Genomic DNA, 19,189 nt, shown 5'->3' with positions numbered 1-19,189 from the left:
TCACATGTAACATCCAGTCTATCACATGATCATTTAGAAATCATTCTAATATTCTGATTTATTATGAGTGTTGGGAAACAGTTTCTGCTGTCTAATATATTTGATCAATAAAAGGTTAAAAAGAACTGCATTTATTCACAATAAAAAATAAAAAAATTCGAATAATATATATTCTAATAATATATTTTCTTTACTATCACTTTTTATCAATTTAACACATCCTTGCTGAATAAAAGTATTGATTTTATTTAAAAAAAGAAAGAAAAAAAAATTACTGACCCCAAATTACTGACCAGTAGTGTATATTGTTATTACTAAATATTTATATTTTAAAACATAGCTTCTTTTTTTTTATTATTTCTTTTTTACTTTTTATTCATCAAAGTATCCTAAAAAAGTATCACGTTCTGAAAAAAATATTAAGCAGCAGAACTGTTTTCCAACTTTGATAATGAATCATCATATTAGAATGATTTCTAAAGGATCATGTGATGATGATCCTAAAAATTCAGCTTTGCATCACAGAAAATAAATGATAATTTAAAGTATAATAAGAGTATAAAAAACAATTATTTTAAATTGTAATAATATATCACAATATTACTGTTTTTTCTGTATTTTTGATCAAATAAATGCAGGCTTGATGAGCAGAAGAAACTTCTTTCAAAAACATTAAAAATAGTAATGTTTCCAAACTTTTGACCTGTACTGTATATATAAAGATTCTGTATCAATGCATACAAAAATACATATATATATATATATATTTGTATTTTTGTATGCATTGATACAGAATATATATATATATATATATATATATATATATATATATATATATATATATATATATATATATATATATATAATTTTTTTTATAAAATAAAAATACAATTAATGCATGCATTGATACAGAATCTTTCATGTCAGCATCGCTAGGCATCGTATTATTTGTTTGTGTTTTCCGTCTGCAGATTTCTATTCACTTTTGGGATTTTAACTTGTGAACGGGACTTTTATTTTGGTCTGGCGATGTGACGTCGTAAGGCTGCGTCTCACCGAGCAACTCTCTGGCGTCTGCGATCAGGCTGAAGAAAGGTTTGTGTTTTGAAGCTTTTAAAGTGTTTAAATCAATACAAAGCGTTAATTTTATTTCATACTTTTGCAATGACATTTACATAACATAATTATTATTGAATGTATTACTCTAATGCTTTATGCAGGATTATTTAACATTATTTTTGTGAGAAACAGACGAGGCTCTTCTTAGTTTGTTCTCTACATCGTGAATCGTTTCATTGTAAACACGGATTCGGTCATTAGCAATGTGTGATTCGAGAAATGCAACTTTCGAAACAGAATGAATGGAACTAAATTATGCACAGTGAAAATTATACACTGTTGCTTTTCGAAACGCCAAATGATGATGTCATCTTCTGCTCAAAGTGTCGTAAATGTAACGAAAACACGAACAGGAATAATGACAAGTTTTACGAATCAATTGCAAGCAGATGTTTTCGTGAATGTGGAATATGTCATTTAGATGTGATTTTGGTAGGTCTTGGCTAATAAAATAAATTAGAGACCACTAACTGTCTGTTTTTCTGTTACCTTTTCCCATCTTAGACAAGATATTGTGTCCAAACACAAACTCCTGGTGAAGCTACTGAGATCCACGTGACACACTTTTATAAAGATGGCATTTATTAAAGAGGAGAGTGAAGATGTGAGGATTGAAGAAACATTCAGAGTCAAACAAGAAGATACAGAGGAACAAACAGGTTAGTTTTCATTTTTCAAAGATGACCTCTGATAGTTTTGAAGAATGTAATAAGTGTCCTAATAAAAGGGCTTTTATTTGTCATGGAGCTGGTCGCCTCATGTGGGCAAACTTGTTGAAATTAAATGACCAATCAAATACTAATGATGCCTTTTAAGTGCACATGAGAAGTTCCTACTAGCAAGTTGTGATACGTCATAATAAATGCCCTTGAAATAAGTAGCCTAAACAAAACAATTATTTTGTGACATTAAAATTGTGATGATATTGTTTTTTTTTCGGTCTGTTGATTATTGCTTTGGTTGTTGCAATACAGTGTTTCAGACTGTAGGACTGCTGTATGACTAAATAAACATTATCAATATGCTGATATAAAACTGTACATTTGTCAAACAAGGAAGCAGAGGAGTGTAGATAATATAGGGAATGAATGCTCTAGATCTACAAAAACAAAAGTGCATAGTCATCTAAATCAACTAGCTTAGAGAATGAGACTCAAACTTCTCCATGATCTGCCTTTGAAGAATTATCATAGTATCGTGCTACAGCACACATTCTATCAGTTGCAGTTCTGGCGCCTCTGTCTCAATATACTGTACAACATGACATACATTCACATCTTATGTTAACTCAGCGATAGGACACTGCACTTATTCATAGGGCTGTGCAAAAAATCGAATACGATTTTCATGCACATCTCATCAGTAAAGACGCTCCTGTAATTAGGGTTGCCAGGTTTTCACAACAAATCCTGCCCAGTTGCTTCTCAAAACTAGTCCAAAACTAGCCCAATCGCGTTTCCAGGAGGTTCCCCGATAAAAATTGCATCCCGGGGTTAAAATGTACGTTTTTTGGCAGGGTTGCCTTGGTAATATTCACATTTTAGGGGCTAAATACCACGTTATTGGTATTGGGGTCGCTTCAACCCGCGAACACGAAAAACAACCACAGACTTGGCAACACTGGTTGGCATTTACTACACAGAGCCGTAATTCACTGACAGTCAAACACACAAAATCGATTTTAAAATCGCAGGCGATTCTTTGTCGATTTTGAAAGCGATTTTGTGTAGCTTGTCGGTGGACTACGGCTCTGTGTAGTAAAATGCCGCTCCACCTGAACCAGTGTTGCCAAGTCTGCGGTTGTTTTTCCATGTCCGCGGGTTGAAGCGACCCCAATACCAATAATGTGATATTTAGCCCCTAAAATGTGAATATTAACAAGGGAACCATGCCAAAAAACGTACATTTTAACCCCGGGATGCAATTTTTATCGCGGAAACCTCCTGGAAACGCGATTGGGCTAGTTTTGGACTAGTTTTGAGAAGCAACTGGGCAGGATTTGTTGTGAAAACCTTGCAACCCTGATCTGAACGCACATGCTGGAGAAATACTACTAATTACAGGAGCGTCTTTACTGATGAGATGCGCATGAAAATTGTATTCGATTTTTTGCACAGCCCTACTTATTCACAATCACAAAAGTACATTATTTGCATGTAAAGCATGCAAACACAGTTGGTTAGCTTTTAGGTTTACATATAAACACAGTCAGCTCGGTAAAACTCTCTCCACGATCATTCAGTGCTTGTAGATAAATATCTATGATTTTGCATAAAAGGACTTTATCTTGCTTGTTTATTGTTGTTTCTAAATTATGTTCCTTGCTACCGGGTGTCTGTTAGAACAAAACGGGAGTAGAAAAGACTATAAATTGTTTGTAATGTGCACAGCAACTGAAATCTCTAAATGTAAAAAGAACAGATGGAACAGATATAATACGCATCAATGTCTCTTCCCTTTGTGCTTTGAAATTTTTAATGCAAAATGCTGTGTGCTGTGATTCCATGTTGCTTCAAGAGCATCATTCTGCGCATCGGATGCGCATACTTTAAGCACTTTGTGCCATACTGTATTTGTTTTGCCCTATCTATCATATGTAGTTGCATTATAAAAAAATGGGCTATAAATTTTAAAGAAATTACTTTTTAATATTATAGTATATATTTATATATAAATATTTTGTTTTTCGTGAGTTAATTTTCTAGGGCTGGACCAGAATATTCAATTATTCGAATATTGCATTCGATTTTCAATTTTGAGATTCGAATCATCTTCTTCTTTTTTTTTTCGCACACTTGGCATCCCCCGCGAAACAGTTCTCATTCGCGCTTGATTATGCATCGCACATGAGTGAACGTCAAGATTCAGTTCATCTGGAAGAGAAGGCAAAAATGCAGAAGACCTCAGCTGTGAGGGAGCACTTTAAATTGTGTGAGGACAAGACAAAGGCCATGTGCCAAATATGCGATTTGAAACTGGCCTACCACAACAGCACATCAAGTTTGAAAAAATCACCCGAGTTCTGTTAGTACTAGAGCCCGACCGATATGGATTTTTGGGGGCCGATGCCGATGCCGATATTAACTCGAAAATAGCCGATTTATAAGCCGATATTTTGATTTTGAAAATAAACTGGATATTAGACCCATTTCCATACAAACTACACTTACACAACATTCAATAGCAAAATATCTGCCTGTTCTATGTATGTGGGCTGTATAAACCATTTTCCAGAAGGGATTATGTTAAAAAAAGCCTTAGATTACAGTCTCAATGACTAAACAATTGCACATCAAAAGTATATATTTTTTAATGATCAAAACAAACACTGCATTAGAGGAATCTTTGCAGAAGTAGTCCCACACTTTGCTGCTACAGCGTTCACCTTTTTCAGCCATCTGTAGGGCAGAAAGAGAGACAGAGAAAGAATAAGCATGTGTATTAATAATATCACCATGTATCATTACTCATGTCATCATTAGAATTATAATAATAAACAGGGATCTCCTACATAGGCAAAAATTAGAAATATAGAGAAATAAATATATATATATATATATATATATATATATATATATATATATATATATATATATATATTTTTTTTTTATTTATTTGTCAAGCAATAGGTATTACCTATTACCTACTTATATTTAACTATATTATTACAACATTTTCCTGTTATGTCTGTAAAGCTGCTTTGAAACAATCTGTAAAAAAGAAGAAAAAAAAGCGCTTGTTCAGCTCACATTTATTTACATGTCCCCTCTGGTTTAATCATTTCTGACGCACCTACTGTAGTTACTGTAACTACACTATATTTGCTCTCACAGACACATTCACAACGGACCCGTATATCTTCTCCTCTTCTCTTTGTGCAGTCTGAATCAAAACATCGTCATGCGCTGGCGAATGTAAAGTTAGCCTACTGTTACCGGAAGATTACAGAATCAATTCGAAGTTGAATGGTTAACGTAAGTGTCATGAACACACCGCTGTCAATTTTTAGAAGAACCACCTTCAAACAAGTTAATAGCAAGCATTTAAGGGGCCTGCTAAACAGGAAGCTATGTTAGCGTTAGAATAACGTAACAGTTGTTTTTTTCGAGGCACGCTGTACATAACTTATAGTCATTGACTACACACGCCCCCCTGCCACAGTTACGCGGTCATTATGTGGGAAACACTGCAGATATATTTAGAATAAGTTAAACGCTAACGTTATAGTTTGACCTCTTATTAACGTTCGCGCTCTTCCACTGATAAACATGGTATTAGCTTTGTGGCTAATCTAATATAGCAATGCATTAGCGGCTGTAAGTGATGTTACAGAATATTTAGTAGTGATAATGATAGGACCGCTAGCTAGAACTACCACACTGTTTTTATATACAGTGTATGAACTAAATCTACAATCATTTCACATGACGAACGCCAGACTCACCGTCAAAAGAGTGCATCTCCGTGGCTCGGCTGATAGCTTTCTTCTGTAGTGGATTTCTGGCGCTGTTGTCAACTGGGGAGTTGCAGAGCTCCCTCTGGTGGGCAAACTATGCAACACTCATAACATGAGTGAAGAATGAGACTCTGTTTCTCATGTTTCATCGGCCGTTATAAACGCCGATGCCGATTTAAATGCAATTAGCTCATATCGGCCGATAATATCGGCCGGGCCGATATATCGGTCGGGCTCTAGTTAGTACGCCTATAGTATATTGTTGGTGTAAAAAAAAAAAACGAGCTGCTTTTTTTAACCGCCATGTTAATCAGTAATTTTGCACCTTTTGCTTGATAAAAACGTGCAGTTAATTTGCTTGGGAAATACTTGCGAATATGGCAGTCATAAAAAAAACATACAGTAGCCCAGCCTAATGATAATTTGTCTATATTAAAAGTATTGCTCTTAACAGACCTGTGTGTTTTGTATCACTAGTGCAGTGTTCGTTCTCAGAGCATATAAGACCTGCCCGCATGAGGCGCGCCGCTTCCGGCTCGCTCTGTTCTGTAGTTTATTAAAAGTGTAGCATCTGGACCAATCAGACAAACCATTTTAAATTTGATTTAACAAATCAATTATTCAAAAGATCAACAAATGATCAAAGACCCCTCATCCAATAAACATACAAGGTGCCAGGATGTCTGTGAATGACTCCAGACCCCTGGTTAGAATGGCAACCATGACACCTCAGCAAGACTTTTGCAACCTGAAAGTATGTGGAGAGGACCTTCCTCCTGCTCAGTTCTCTCTAAAACATACTGCTATAAAAATGGACTCTTCTCTAATTAATTCATAGAAAAATCTTTCTTTGAATGAACACACATATACTTCAGGTCATTGTGTGTGTTGTTAATGTTCTCGTATATTGTATTTTTGTCTTGTATCATGTTTTATACATGCTTATGATGGATCACTAGTTAATATAACCATCTATATGATGTTTGGTATCTATGAGTTCGTATTTTCATGATCTTAATGAGTGTATATTATATGTTGATGCCTATGCAACGCATTAGTTTTATAAGAATCTTAAAGATTCTTTTCTTGAAACCCCCAATCTAATTTCATATGCAAGACACCATACTAGAAACAAAGAGTTGTAAAACTTCCCTCCAAAAGATACCATTCCTCATTAGCTCATTTAAATCCTGAGGGTGTGACAACATCACCCTATATAGATCACTGATCACCAGATCAGGGTGGTTCTTTTAGATTCAGGAATTCCAGGAGAAGATGCTGAGCTAAGAGTCTTAAAAACCACGCTAAGCTTGCACTAGGCCTTTCGGCCTTGACTTTCCATTCATCAATATCCTCTGATTCAAACTGGTCTTTTCATCAACTCACTTCAGCAGAGACCAACTGGACCCCCAAAGTGCATCAGGACTCTTTTTCAAACAGGCGAGACGTGCAAGTATCAACTTATACATTAAGTATCATATGCACCTTTTATGAAGGTGTGTTTGAACTAAGAAACTGATGTTTCCTTCAGGCTGTAGATCTGCTGAATATCAAATTGTATCATAGCTTCATGTCTTTATTTCTCATCTCTTTACTGCTTAAGCTTAAACCCTTTTCCCTATGCACACTATGTGTGTGTGTGTATGTTAGACTAGTTTAAGTGTTTATGTAGTTAATAAAGTCTCACTTTATCACACTTGAGGTTGTTCATTGTTTGCTCATAACTGAAGTCCCTAATCATGCAGATTTTAGCTACATGCTCTGAGTAGTATTGTACAGTAAGAAAGTTATTTTCCTTAAACAGGAAAGTAACGTTCTTAGAATTGACAGACAGGTCAAGTAAATACTTACAGCGGATCTAAATATTTATAATTTATCATAACTAGTTATGATTGGTTATTCATATTTCCCCTTTGAGCTGATTCGCAACAGTAATGGTGGAGAAGAATGCGGGCAAGATAAAACAAAGGTTATGAGCTTAAAACACTGTCAACCTAAAAGTGTGTGCTTGATAGTCCAGGTTAGAATAGGGCGTGACTTGAGATACTCATTTGCTGGCTTGTTTAAATGCAGATAAAGTAGGGGTTTGAATTGGTACCACTATTATGATTGAAAGAGTCTTTATGTATTTCATGCTTAATGGTATCAGTGTAAGGTTAATCTGATTTTAGCGAAGAAACCCTAATTTCAGTATTATAGTGTAAGTCTGTCCTGACGAAGAAACCTCAGCTCAATAGTCCAAACTGTACCATAATGCATTAATCTGCATTAGTGAAGAAATCACAAAATTGCAGTATTGTTTAAACTGTTTCTGACGAAGAAATGTCAGTACATTGTTATATAAAGTTAGATTTGAGTGATGCTCCTCTTTCTACAGCATCAAGGCCTTATAGATTATAATTAGATTGATGCAATTCATCCACATTGAGTGTATGTATACAAGCCTAGCAACCTGGTGGTCATTACTGTGTTTCACTCACTAAATGAAACTAAAGGTCAAATACTGTACTTTAGTATTCATGTGTGAGACACACATAACTACATATATGTTTAAACCGGCTTTAACTTACAGCAAACCTGCTTTGTTATTCTTTAAACAAGTGCAAGAAGTCTATTGTGAAATTAGAGAAGCACTCACAGAAGTGCTTGTTTAATGCAACAAGTCTTGAAGGACTGAACGCACCACGTTTTAAAACTGTGGGCAACTTCTTTGAAATAGGCAGACACTAAACTGCTTGAATTGCACTAGCATGCATTGGTTACTATGATAACGACTTGTCACAGGAAGTGCAAACTCATCATAGCAGACACATCACCTGGTGGTGCCATGTTGTAAACAGACCACCTTAAGTGGCTAAGCTAACATGACTTAGCATCGTTGCATCTTAGGCTAAGCTATCGAATAGCTTGAACAATTAGGGTTTAACATCCTTTACTTGAAGCTTTTAAACACAGCATGTGTGTATGCAGTGTGAAGTAATTTGAATTTAACCTAATCCCTGGTTTATGATTTTTCACTTTCTCTATTCTCTGTTTACATATCTTCAATTCCTCTCAGCTAATGTAACAAACTTAGTTGTATCCTTCCTGAATGCTATTTGCTCGGTTACTAGTTAATTAAAATCTAAATTTAATTAACTTTAACTGTTTATCTAGAGAAGAATTAAGTTATTGGGGGTTTTTAATAGCACAGTGATTAACATGCTACGGAGGGCGGGGCACACACGTGGTATGGTCTAAGCATGGGAGCTGAACACTCAGCAGCTGTGACCAACCATGGTGTGTTGCCCAACACAAATCTTACAGTTAATCACTAGTGCTACTGATTGTTCCTTATATCAGATTGATTACCCTGTTGTAATAATAGCAGTCAGCTATTTTTAAATCCATTTACATTCTATACCCCCTTTTGTTCCACTTCGGTTTGATGTTCTCTCTGAACCTCAAAAGTAAGCAGAGATACTTTTATTTTTGATGTTTATTTTCAACATGTGCTCTAATTTTATGACCCTGTTACACAAGTCACCTAGACCAATACTAGGGCATAATTATAGTCCTGAGAACCAAGTAATAAGCATAATCTGAATAGAAATGCTCTCCTCTTCCTTTTCCCTCCTCTACTTCACTTCCTCAGAGATCGAGCCTGTTGTGAACTATCAGTAAGTTCTGAGTGATAATTTGGCAATGAGAACAGTCTTAAGTCATCAATTAGAACTCTGCTTATGCCCCTTTCAGCAAACATATGCTGACCCAAACCTATCTTAGCATTCTGCTATCCACAGCAAAGATAATAACAGAATACTTCACCAGCTAACCACAACTGTAAAACCTAGCTCCACATTCTGTTTGATCTTGCATTAGTCTCTCGCCCTTGCTCTTAACATGAGTTTGCCAAAATGTTGCGAATGCTCAGTCTGACCAGGCCCTGTGAGCAACACCCATCTACCCAGGGCTGAAGACATCCTACTGCACCAGAGCCGAAAGCATCTAGACAACAAGGGTACTACTGACTCATGACTCAATCCAGAGTTATGACTACAAAGAGATCACCAAGATCATAATCTTCCTGACAAATGTCCTCATTAGTCTGAAACAGGAGGTAAATGATCTCAAGCAACAGATGACGGATCTCACAGATCCCACAAGGACCCCAGCAGAATGGAGTTACAGGAGGAAACCAACAGACTTCAAAAGGCTCTGACAGCTGCTAAATAACAGGAGGGAGGAAGGTTATCTTATTATATTATTGTTACCTTATAGACCCAAGAATACATCCATTCCAGACACGGAAGACTCTCTGATTTGAATTTACAACATTTATTTTACCAACCAAACATGTTAGAAGTACACATAAATTTAAATAAAATAAATTAAAACAATAAAAAAAAAAAAATAATAATAATCTGCTAATTTTTCTCCCATCGGTCCTTTCTCTGTGTCAAGGCTGATTTATACTCGATGCATCTTCAATTTCGCTTGGGTGAGCACGGAAAATATGACGTCATTGCGGTGTTGCTGGAAGTTCGCTTTGAGTGCGCACAAACTAATTTCACGTGGTGGGGTGCATGGCATTTTTTGTAACTTTCCTCATTTGAACAAGCACGAGTTCAGGGCGATTCTAGCCGAACATGCACGTCTGTGTCGGCATTTGTGTGAAACAAAAGCAGCTTAACGTGAAGTTCAAACTCCATCAGGTGCTTTTTGACAGAAATAATTAGATCTTAATTATACACTATTTGCTTAAAGTTGTCTTGTGTTTGATGCGTAATACAGCCAATAGTTTAAGATTGTTTTAAGTTTGTACATAAAGAAATTATTAATTCATCAACTCATTCATCACAAGACTTGCACTGGCTGTACTGGCAAATGACGACTTCTCACCGGTGATTCCTGACGGTTTTAGAGGACAATTACTCCTCGTCGCTCCACTGTCATTTCAAAGAATAGTACAATGGCGAACGTGACAAGTATAAAAGCCTTGTTCATTTGGGAAGGTGCGCTCACAGTCAGCGGAGCCAGATGAAAGTATAAATCCCGCTTAACTTTGTTTGTTGTCATCTAAATAATGCCGCGAGTGGGACTTGAGGAAGTGACGCCGGTCGCGTCTGCGCAGTGAGACACAGGAAACAGAAATACTGCAAAATAATAATAACGACTAAACGAGACGAAATAATGTTAAAACATTTCGTTTCGTCTCGTTTTGGTCAACAAAAATGAAGAGACATTTTAGCATAGTTTTTTTTTGTAAACCACATTTAGTCTCGTTTTTATTTGTAAACGATATTGCATTATACATTTAATTATAGTCATCGTCACATGACCAGCATTTACGTTGCGTCTCGTCTCGTCTCGTTTTCGTCACATGATAAAGGTTCGTTGACAACGATATTTAGTCATAATTTTCGTTGACGAAAGCAACACTAGTTAGGAGTCAAACTCTCTAACCACTAGGCCATGACTAGTCTGACACAGTGTAAATATCTGACAGGACAGGATAGTGCATTTTTCTGAGGTGAGAGCCTTTTTTTTCATAAGTTACAAAAATAACGATAGAATAATGAGATTGAAATTAAGTTTGACAACATTTCATCTGACCGCAGATACAGCACGTTTTTCTCACGCAGTCTTTACTAAAACTGCAAAAAAAAAAAAGTTTCAACAGCTTTCACACATATCTTTAAAAATAAAAGTCTCACATCAGAAAAACATTTAGAATAATGTATTTTGTTGTTTCTTTTACTTATGGGTCGCGACCCACCAATTGAGAAACACTGGTTTATAGGATTCTAGCATTCATGTTGTTGGCTTTGATGCTTTCATGCTGGTTTTGATGTCTGTTGCTTTGAATCATTAAACTGGGTGTTAGCGCAATAAAGAACATTAAGAAATTAATAATTTTCTATATTATTATTATTATTATATTCTTTATATTAAGAGTGATTACAGTTTGCATATTTTGTGATATTTATATTGCATACATGACTTTCCATAGGTCAATTTCAATTTTATAAGTAATATGCATGTCAGTCAGTCACCTTTATATAGTGCTTTTAACAATACAGATTGTGTCAAACCACCTTACCATATTAAATAGGAAAATAGTGTGTCAATAATGCACAAGGACAATAGTAAACACTCAATTTTCAGTTAAAGGCAGTTCGTCATTGAATTCAGTGATGTCATCATCCAGCTCAGTTCAGTTTAAATAGTATCTGTGCAATCAAGTCGACGATATCGCTGGATATTAAGTGTCCCCAACTAAGCAAGCCAGAGGCGACATGTGAAAGTTGATATTTTGAACCGTAAGAAGATGGAAGGGGCTTGATGTTATTACTCGCCATTACACTAAGGTTACATTTTTTTGTATTTTTTCACTTTAGAGCTGAAGACACTGAAAGATGAGAGTCAAGAACTGAATGAATTGGAAGAGAAAAATCAGTACATGAAACATGATTTCATTACTGGAGAAAAATCCACACAGAATACAGAATCTAACAAATGTTTCACCTGCCGTCAGTGTGGAAAGACTTTCGCTCAAAAACCAAACCTCAATGTCCACATAAGAATTCACACTGGAGAGAAACCTTTCACCTGCCAGCAGTGTGGAAAAAGTTTCACTCAAAAAGGAAACCTTAAAGTCCACATGAATATTCACACCGGAGAGAAGCCATTCTCATGTGATCAGTGTGGGAAGAAATTCAAACGTAAAGCAAACCTTACATGCCATATGGGCATTCACTCAAAAGAGGACAGTTTTAAATGTCATGACTGTGGAAAGAGTTTCAGTCATAAAGTAAACCTCAAGAATCACATGAGACTTCACACTGGAGAAAAGCCTTACATGTGTGTTCAGTGTGGAATGAGTTTCACATATAAAGTAGCCCTTAATGCCCACTTGACAACTCACACTGGAGAAAGTCCTTACACCTGCAAACTGTGTGGGAAGAGCTTCACACGAGAACTAAACCTCAAGTATCACATGAATATTCACACTGGAGAGAAGCCATTCACATGTGATCAGTGTGGAAAGAGTTTCAGACGTAAAGTAACTCTTAGTCAGCACATGAGGATTCACTCAAGAGAGAACTGTTTTATATGTGATCAGTGTGGAAGAAGTTACACAAGCATGAAACGCCTAAACAGGCATGTAGTAAGTCACTCTGCAGAGAAAGTTTTCAAATGCCAGCAGTGTGGAAAAACTTTCAGTCATAAAATAAGCCTTAAGGCTCACATGAGACTTCACAGTGGAGAGAAACCTTATACGTGCCCTCAGTGTGGAAAGCGTTTCACTTATAAACCATCCCTTGATTACCACTTGAGAGATCACACTGGAGAAAGGCCATATATATGCAAACAGTGTGGGAAGAGCTTCTCACAAAAAGGAAATCTGAAGACTCACATGATAATTCACACCGGAGAGAAGCCTTTTAAATGCCAGGATTGTGGAAGGTGTTTCAATCGAAAAGTAAGCCTTAAGACTCACATGAGAATTCACACTGGAAAGAAGCGTTTCACATATCAAAGAGACCTGCAACATCATTTGCGAGCACATTCTGGAAAGAAACTGCAGTGTTCAGAGTGTGACAAAAGTTTTACGAAAAGTAGCAATTTGAAAAATCACCAGTGCATTCACTCTGAAAGAAGTCAATTTAATTGTGATCATTGTGATAAAAAATTTATTTTGCCATTACACTTACAGATACACCTGAAAAGTCACACAGGTGTGAGACGATATTTGTGTTCCTTGTGTGGTAAGAGGTTTAAATGGCTCAGCAGTTTCAAATGGCACCAGAAAATACGGACCTGTTTGAATGTAAGGCTCCGTTCACACCGTAGCTGAATGTGGGCCAAATCTTATGACCATTTCCAATCTTTTCCTCTTTGTACTTTCCATTTAGAATTTTTTTTTTTTTTTTTTGGTCAACTCCTCTGATGAGCTCTACATCTGACCATCTCAATTTGTAATATTGAGCAGCTGCTGTAGATGCCCTCTAATTTCGCTTGTATAGAGGTGCCATTCCATTTCATGTATCGATTCCTTGGGATCAAAATATTAGTAATATTAAACTTCCTGTGAAATGCCACAATGTCACAGAAAGATTGTAAATAAAGTGACATAACTGAAAGAAATAAACATTAAACTGCATTATTTGATTGATCTTTAGTAAGAAAATGCACCGGTTAAACATTTTTCCAGTCTGGACTTTAAAGGGGATATTGGATGCCCATTTTCCACAAGTTGGTATGATTCTTTAGGATCTTCATGAAATGTTTGTAACACACTTTGGTTGAAATTCCTCAATGGTCATGTAAAACAACACATTTTTTACCTTGTCAAAAACAGCTCTGTTCACAGCAACCCGTTAAAGTCTCTTTAAATTATAATGTGCTACTGTTCACCCCACTCCTCTCTTCCCTGCGGCGTCAACAAAACAATTGCTGCCTTGGACCCGTATATGGCTCAGAGATGGTCTTATTCAAATAGCTATCTATCTACGTAAACCGGCTGCAAATTGAAACAGCTTGCTGGATGACAGTTTTAGACTCAGACAGCCCATAACAAACTAAATTCAAAAAAATAAAAAAAAAATCAGGCAAATGACACAAAAAACATTTTATCAAACCTGGGCCTGTATTCACAAAACATTTTATCTTACCACTAAGAGTTCTCCTAAATAGCAGTAAAAGTTTTCAGCAGAGTTTTCTCTTAAAACCTATTCACAAAGCTGCTGAAACAAATTTTTACTAAGGAATACAGAGAAGTCCTAAGCTAAGAGTAAGGGTGGGGTTGACCTTATTGCTATGGATGATGTCAGCATGCTCACTAACTATGCACACAGTGATTGGCTGATAGTTTGTCAGAGATTTATTCATGGAAATATTTTAGAGTAAAGATAAAGGTTTAAAAATATTTGCCACATTCAAATAAACATTTTAAAATGCAGGCGAAAGCCTTTTTCGCACGGGATTAGTATTACCTGGTGACCTCCAGTCATTTGTAATAATTGCGGAGGTTGTCTGTGATCTTAATCCCCTGCGAATCTGCCATGTCTGTTATTTGTAAAGTAAAAATTCCCTTGCAAATTACCTAATATATTTCACCGAACACCAAGGTCCGGTGATAATATTAGTCCCAGGCAAATCGGCATCTCTGATTTGGCCTGCATTTGGCAGGTTGTATATAATTTTTTGAGGTTTTTGTTTCCTGTGTGCCTTTTTATCCGTCTTTCGCAAAGAATGGAGCTGTGTTGGAGTGTTTGATAATATTTTGGGTGCTGTTATATCGCTACACCATACAATTTGCAGAAAGAGAAAACTGAAAAGGTTTTGAGGTTAATGTGTTACAAATAAATCAAGCATAAAGTTTGAGTTTATTTTAACCTGGTGAAATGTAAATGACTCGGGGCACGAAACTATATTAGTTTCTTTTTTAATCCATCTAATCAGACCATAGAATGGGACTCTCAAGTTGGGGGGGTCCCCAAGTACAAATCCTGTGCGAATAGGGCTTAAGTGTCACCAATCAAACAAGTATGTTTTCAGCTAATTGTCAGCCTGTTACATGTATGCTTCTCATAATTAGCGAATATGCATATAAACAGAGTAGAATAATCATGGCTGATAGTAAGACATGCAAATGTAAAAGAAAACCAAACTGGATGCAAGAAAAGCTGTAACTTCTTGCCGAGCTGGTTAATGAAAACAAGGACATAGTTTACAGCATTAAACAGGAAAATAGTCTGTCAATAATGCAAAATGACAATAGTAAACACTCAATTTTCAGTTAAAGGCAGTTCATTGAATTCAGTGATGTCATCATCCAGCTCAGTTCAGTTTAAATAGTATCTGTGCAATCAAGTTGACGATATCGCTGGATATTAAGTGTCCCCAACTAAGCAAGCCAGAGGCAACAAGTGAAAGTGACCATTGATATTTTGAACCGTAAGAAGAAGGAAGGGACTTGATGTTAGTCTTTTGACCGTTCTCTGAAACCATATTTAATTTGAAGCTTGAAGAGGTGTAAATAGTTCTTAAGTTCGATTTTTGATTTTTGTTGTAACCTGACAAATGAAAAGTAAACTGTAAACTGAAAGTTTATGGTTGTAATTGTCAAAACCATTGGTGCTGGTCCCCTATGGAAACGGTGGAGGACGGAAAGGAATATAGATCGCCATTACACTAGGGCTAACTTGTATTTGTATTTTTTCACTTTAGAGCTGAAGACACTGAAAGAGGAGAGTCAAGAACTGAATGAATTGGAAGAGAAAAATCAGTACATGAAACGTGACTTCATTATTGGAGAAAAATACACACAGACAGAAAAGACTTCATCACAAAAAAGAGCTCTGAATACAGAATCTAACAAATGTTTCACCTGCCGTCAGTGTGGAAAGACTTTCGCTCAAAAACCAAACCTCAATGTCCACATGAGAGTTCACACTGGAGAGAAACCTTTCATATGCCAGCAGTGTGGAAAAAGTTTCACTCAAAAAGGAAACCTTAAAGTCCACATGAATATTCACACCGGAGAGATTTCTTTCACCTGCCAACAATGTGGGAAAAGTTTCACTCAAAACGGAGCCCTTAAAAGGCACATGAGAGTTCACACCGGAGAGAAGCCTTACACCTGTCAACAGTGTGAAAAGAGCTTCACAACAGAACTAAACCTTAGGTATCACATAAACATACACACTGGAGACAAGCCATTCTCATGTGATCAGTGTGGAAAGAAATTCAAACGTAAAGTAACCCTTACATGCCATATGGGAATTCACTCAAAAGAGGACAGTTTTAAATGTCATGACTGTGGAAAGAGTTTCAGTCATAAAGTAAACCTCAAGAATCACATGAGACTTCACACTGGAGAAAAGCCTTACATGTGTGTTCAGTGCGGAATGAATTTCACATATAAAGCAGCCCTTAATGCCCACTTGACAACTCACACTGGAGAGAGTCCTTACACCTGCAAACTGTGTGGGAAGAGCTTCACACGAGAACTAAACCTCAAGTATCACATGAATATTCACACTGGAGAGAAGCCATTCACATGTGATCAGTGTGGAAAGAGTTTCAGACGTAAAGTAACTCTTAGTCAGCACATGAGGATTCACTCAAGAGAGAACTGTTTTATATGTGATCAGTGTGGAAGAAGTTACACAAGCATGAAACGCCTAAACAGGCATGTAGTAAGTCACTCTGCAGAGAAAGTTTTCAAATGCCAGCAGTGTGGAAAAACTTTCAGTCATAAAATAAGTCTTAAGGCTCACATGAGACTTCACAGTGGAGAGAAACCTTATATGTGCCCTCAGTGTGGAAAGCGTTTCACTTATAAACCATCCCTTGATTACCACTTGAGAGATCACACTGGAGAAAGGCCATATATATGCAAACAGTGTGGGAAGAGCTTCTCGCAAAAAGGAAATCTGAAGACTCACATGATAATTCACACCGGAGAGAAGCCTTTTAAATGCCAGGACTGTGGAAGGTGTTTCAATCGAAAAGTAAGCCTTAAGACTCACATGAGAATTCACACTGGAGAGAAGCCTTACACATGTCCTCAATGTAAAAAGCATTTCACATATCAAAGGGACCTGCAACATCATTTGCGAGCGCATTCTGGAAAGAAACTGCAGTGTTCAGAGTGTGACAAAAGTTTTACGAAAAGTAGCAATTTGAAAAATCACCAGTGCATTCACTCTGGAAGAAGTCAATTTAATTGTGTTCATTGTAATAAAAAATTTATTTTGCCATTACACTTACAGATACACCTGAAAAGTCACACAGGTGTGAGACGATATTTGTGTTCCTTGTGTGGTAAGAGGTTTAAATGGCTCAGCAGTTTCAAATGGCACCAGAAAATACGGACCTGTTTGAATGTAAGGCTCCGTTCACACCGTAGCTGAATGTGGGCCAAATCTTATGACCATTTCCAATCTTTTCCTCTTTGTACTTTCCATTTAGAATTTTTTTTTTTTTTTTTGGTCAACTCCTCTGATGAGCTCTACATCTGATGATCTCAATTTGTAATATTGAGCAGTTGCTGTAGATGCCCTCTAATTTCGCTTGTATAGAGGTGCCATTCCATTTCATGTATCGATTCCTTGGGATCAAAATATTAGTAATATTAAACTTGCTGTGAAATGCCACAATGTCATGGAAAGATTGTAAATAAAGTGACATAACTGAATGAAATAAACATTAAACTGCATTATTTGATTGATCTTTAGTAAGAAAATGCACCGGTTAAACATGTTTTCAGTCTGCACTTTAAAGGGGATATTGGATGTCCATTTTCCAGAAGTTGGTATGATTCTTTAGGATCTTCATGAAATGTTTGTAACACACTTTGGTTGAAATTCCTCAATGGTCATGTTGAGCTCTACATCTCACATGAGACTTCACACTGGAGAGATAACAACACCTTTTTTACCTTGTCAAAAACAGCTCTATTCACAGCAACCCGTTAAAGTCTCTTTAAATTATAATGTGCTACTGTTCACCCCACTCCTCTCTTCCCTGCGGCGGCCTTGGACCCGTATATGGCTCAGAGAGTCTTATTCAAATAGCTATATATCTACGTAAACCGGCTGCAAATTGAAACGGCATGTTGGATGACAGTTTCAGACTCAGACAGCCCATAACAAACTAAATTCAAAAAAATAAAAAAAAAATCAGGCAAATGTCATGATTTTTATTTTTTCAAATCTGGGCCTGTATTCACAAAACATTTTATCTTACCACTAAGATTTCTCCTAAATAGCAGTAAAAGTTTTCAGCATAGTTTTCTCTTAAAACCTATTCACAAAGCTGCTGAGACAAACTTTTACTAAGGAACTAGAGCTTAGATCGGGCCCAACAAATCAAGCCCGACCCTACCCGAGCCCGAGCAAGTTGTGTCCGAGCCCGGCCCGGCCCGACACGTTCACTGTAATTATGAGCCCGAGCCCGATATAAACCCGACCATTTTTAATATGTGGGCCGTTATAACCAGGGCGGGCGCCAGATGTTTTATATTAACGCAGGTGCTGCTGGGCTAGATCATTTAGGCTACAGGGGGAGATGCGCAGTTATATATATATATTATATAAATACTATTAATAAATGAGCAAAAATTGGCCACTCAATATTAAATATTCAATTGTTTTAATTATCATAATTAAAGTTTTACTTTTATTAAATTGAACAAGCACAACATTCAGCATTCAATCAAATATTCTTAAAGATTAATTATTATTAATAATGTTACTTCAACATATTGTTATTTCAACATAATACGTGTGTGAGCAACAAGCAAGATGTGCATTTGTAAATTCGGTGAGTTTCAAATGGTGTAAGTGTGACCGCGGAGGCGCCTCCATGTCAATATTATATTGTCTGTTATATTGCTTTTTATGTATTAAATCCAGGCAATTGGTTGATGAAAAATGTATTAAAATTAAGATACAACTTATACTAAATGAAATTCACTTTAAAGAAAATCTTTCTTCAAAACAAAGCTTGACAAACTTGAAACTAAATGTGCTTATTTAATGGCTAAAACCATGCAGGCTACTACAGACTCTCTTTTTGTACAAATTGCAGCACATTCATTTAATTCTGAATTTTGCACATGTA

At 36.4% G+C, this 19,189-nt stretch overlaps 1 protein-coding gene across 5 annotated transcripts; it reads left to right on the top strand.

The window, feature by feature from the left end:
* The first annotated feature begins 990 nt into the window (after nt 1–990).
* Nucleotides 991–18,582, top strand: LOC109064786 (gastrula zinc finger protein XlCGF8.2DB-like). Of its 5 annotated transcripts, XM_042744660.1 has the most exons (4): nt 991–1,095; nt 1,624–1,778; nt 11,956–13,040; nt 15,791–15,894. In XM_042744660.1, exons 2-4 carry the CDS (start codon nt 1,694–1,696, stop codon nt 15,794–15,796), a joined length of 1,176 nt encoding a protein of 391 aa, XP_042600594.1. In that variant the 5' UTR covers nt 991–1,095; nt 1,624–1,693; the 3' UTR covers nt 15,797–15,894. The 5 variants fall into 5 exon arrangements, with proteins under 5 accessions (XP_042600594.1, XP_042600590.1, XP_042600592.1 ...); XM_042744656.1 differs by lacking the exon at nt 11,956–13,040 and having other exon boundaries at nt 15,791–18,582; XM_042744658.1 differs by lacking the exon at nt 15,791–15,894 and having other exon boundaries at nt 11,956–14,169.
* Nucleotides 18,583–19,189: the final 607 nt, after the last annotated feature.

The sequence above is a fragment of the Cyprinus carpio genome, chromosome A4 (genome assembly GCF_018340385.1).
Source record: "Cyprinus carpio isolate SPL01 chromosome A4, ASM1834038v1, whole genome shotgun sequence".
Lineage (NCBI taxonomy): Eukaryota > Metazoa > Chordata > Actinopteri > Cypriniformes > Cyprinidae > Cyprinus > Cyprinus carpio.
The sequence above is the reverse complement of the archived record's forward strand: the minus strand, read 5'-3'. Positions and strand labels throughout refer to the sequence as shown.

Coding starts and splice junctions, on each gene's coding strand:
- LOC109064786 (XM_042744656.1), top strand. CDS start 1,694: ATGGCATTTATTAAAGAGGAGAGTGAAGATGTGAGGATTGAAGAAACA. Junction 1,779..15,790: donor AGATACAGAGGAACAAACAG/GTTAGTTTTCAT, acceptor TTTTCACTTTAG/AGCTGAAGACACTGAAAGAG.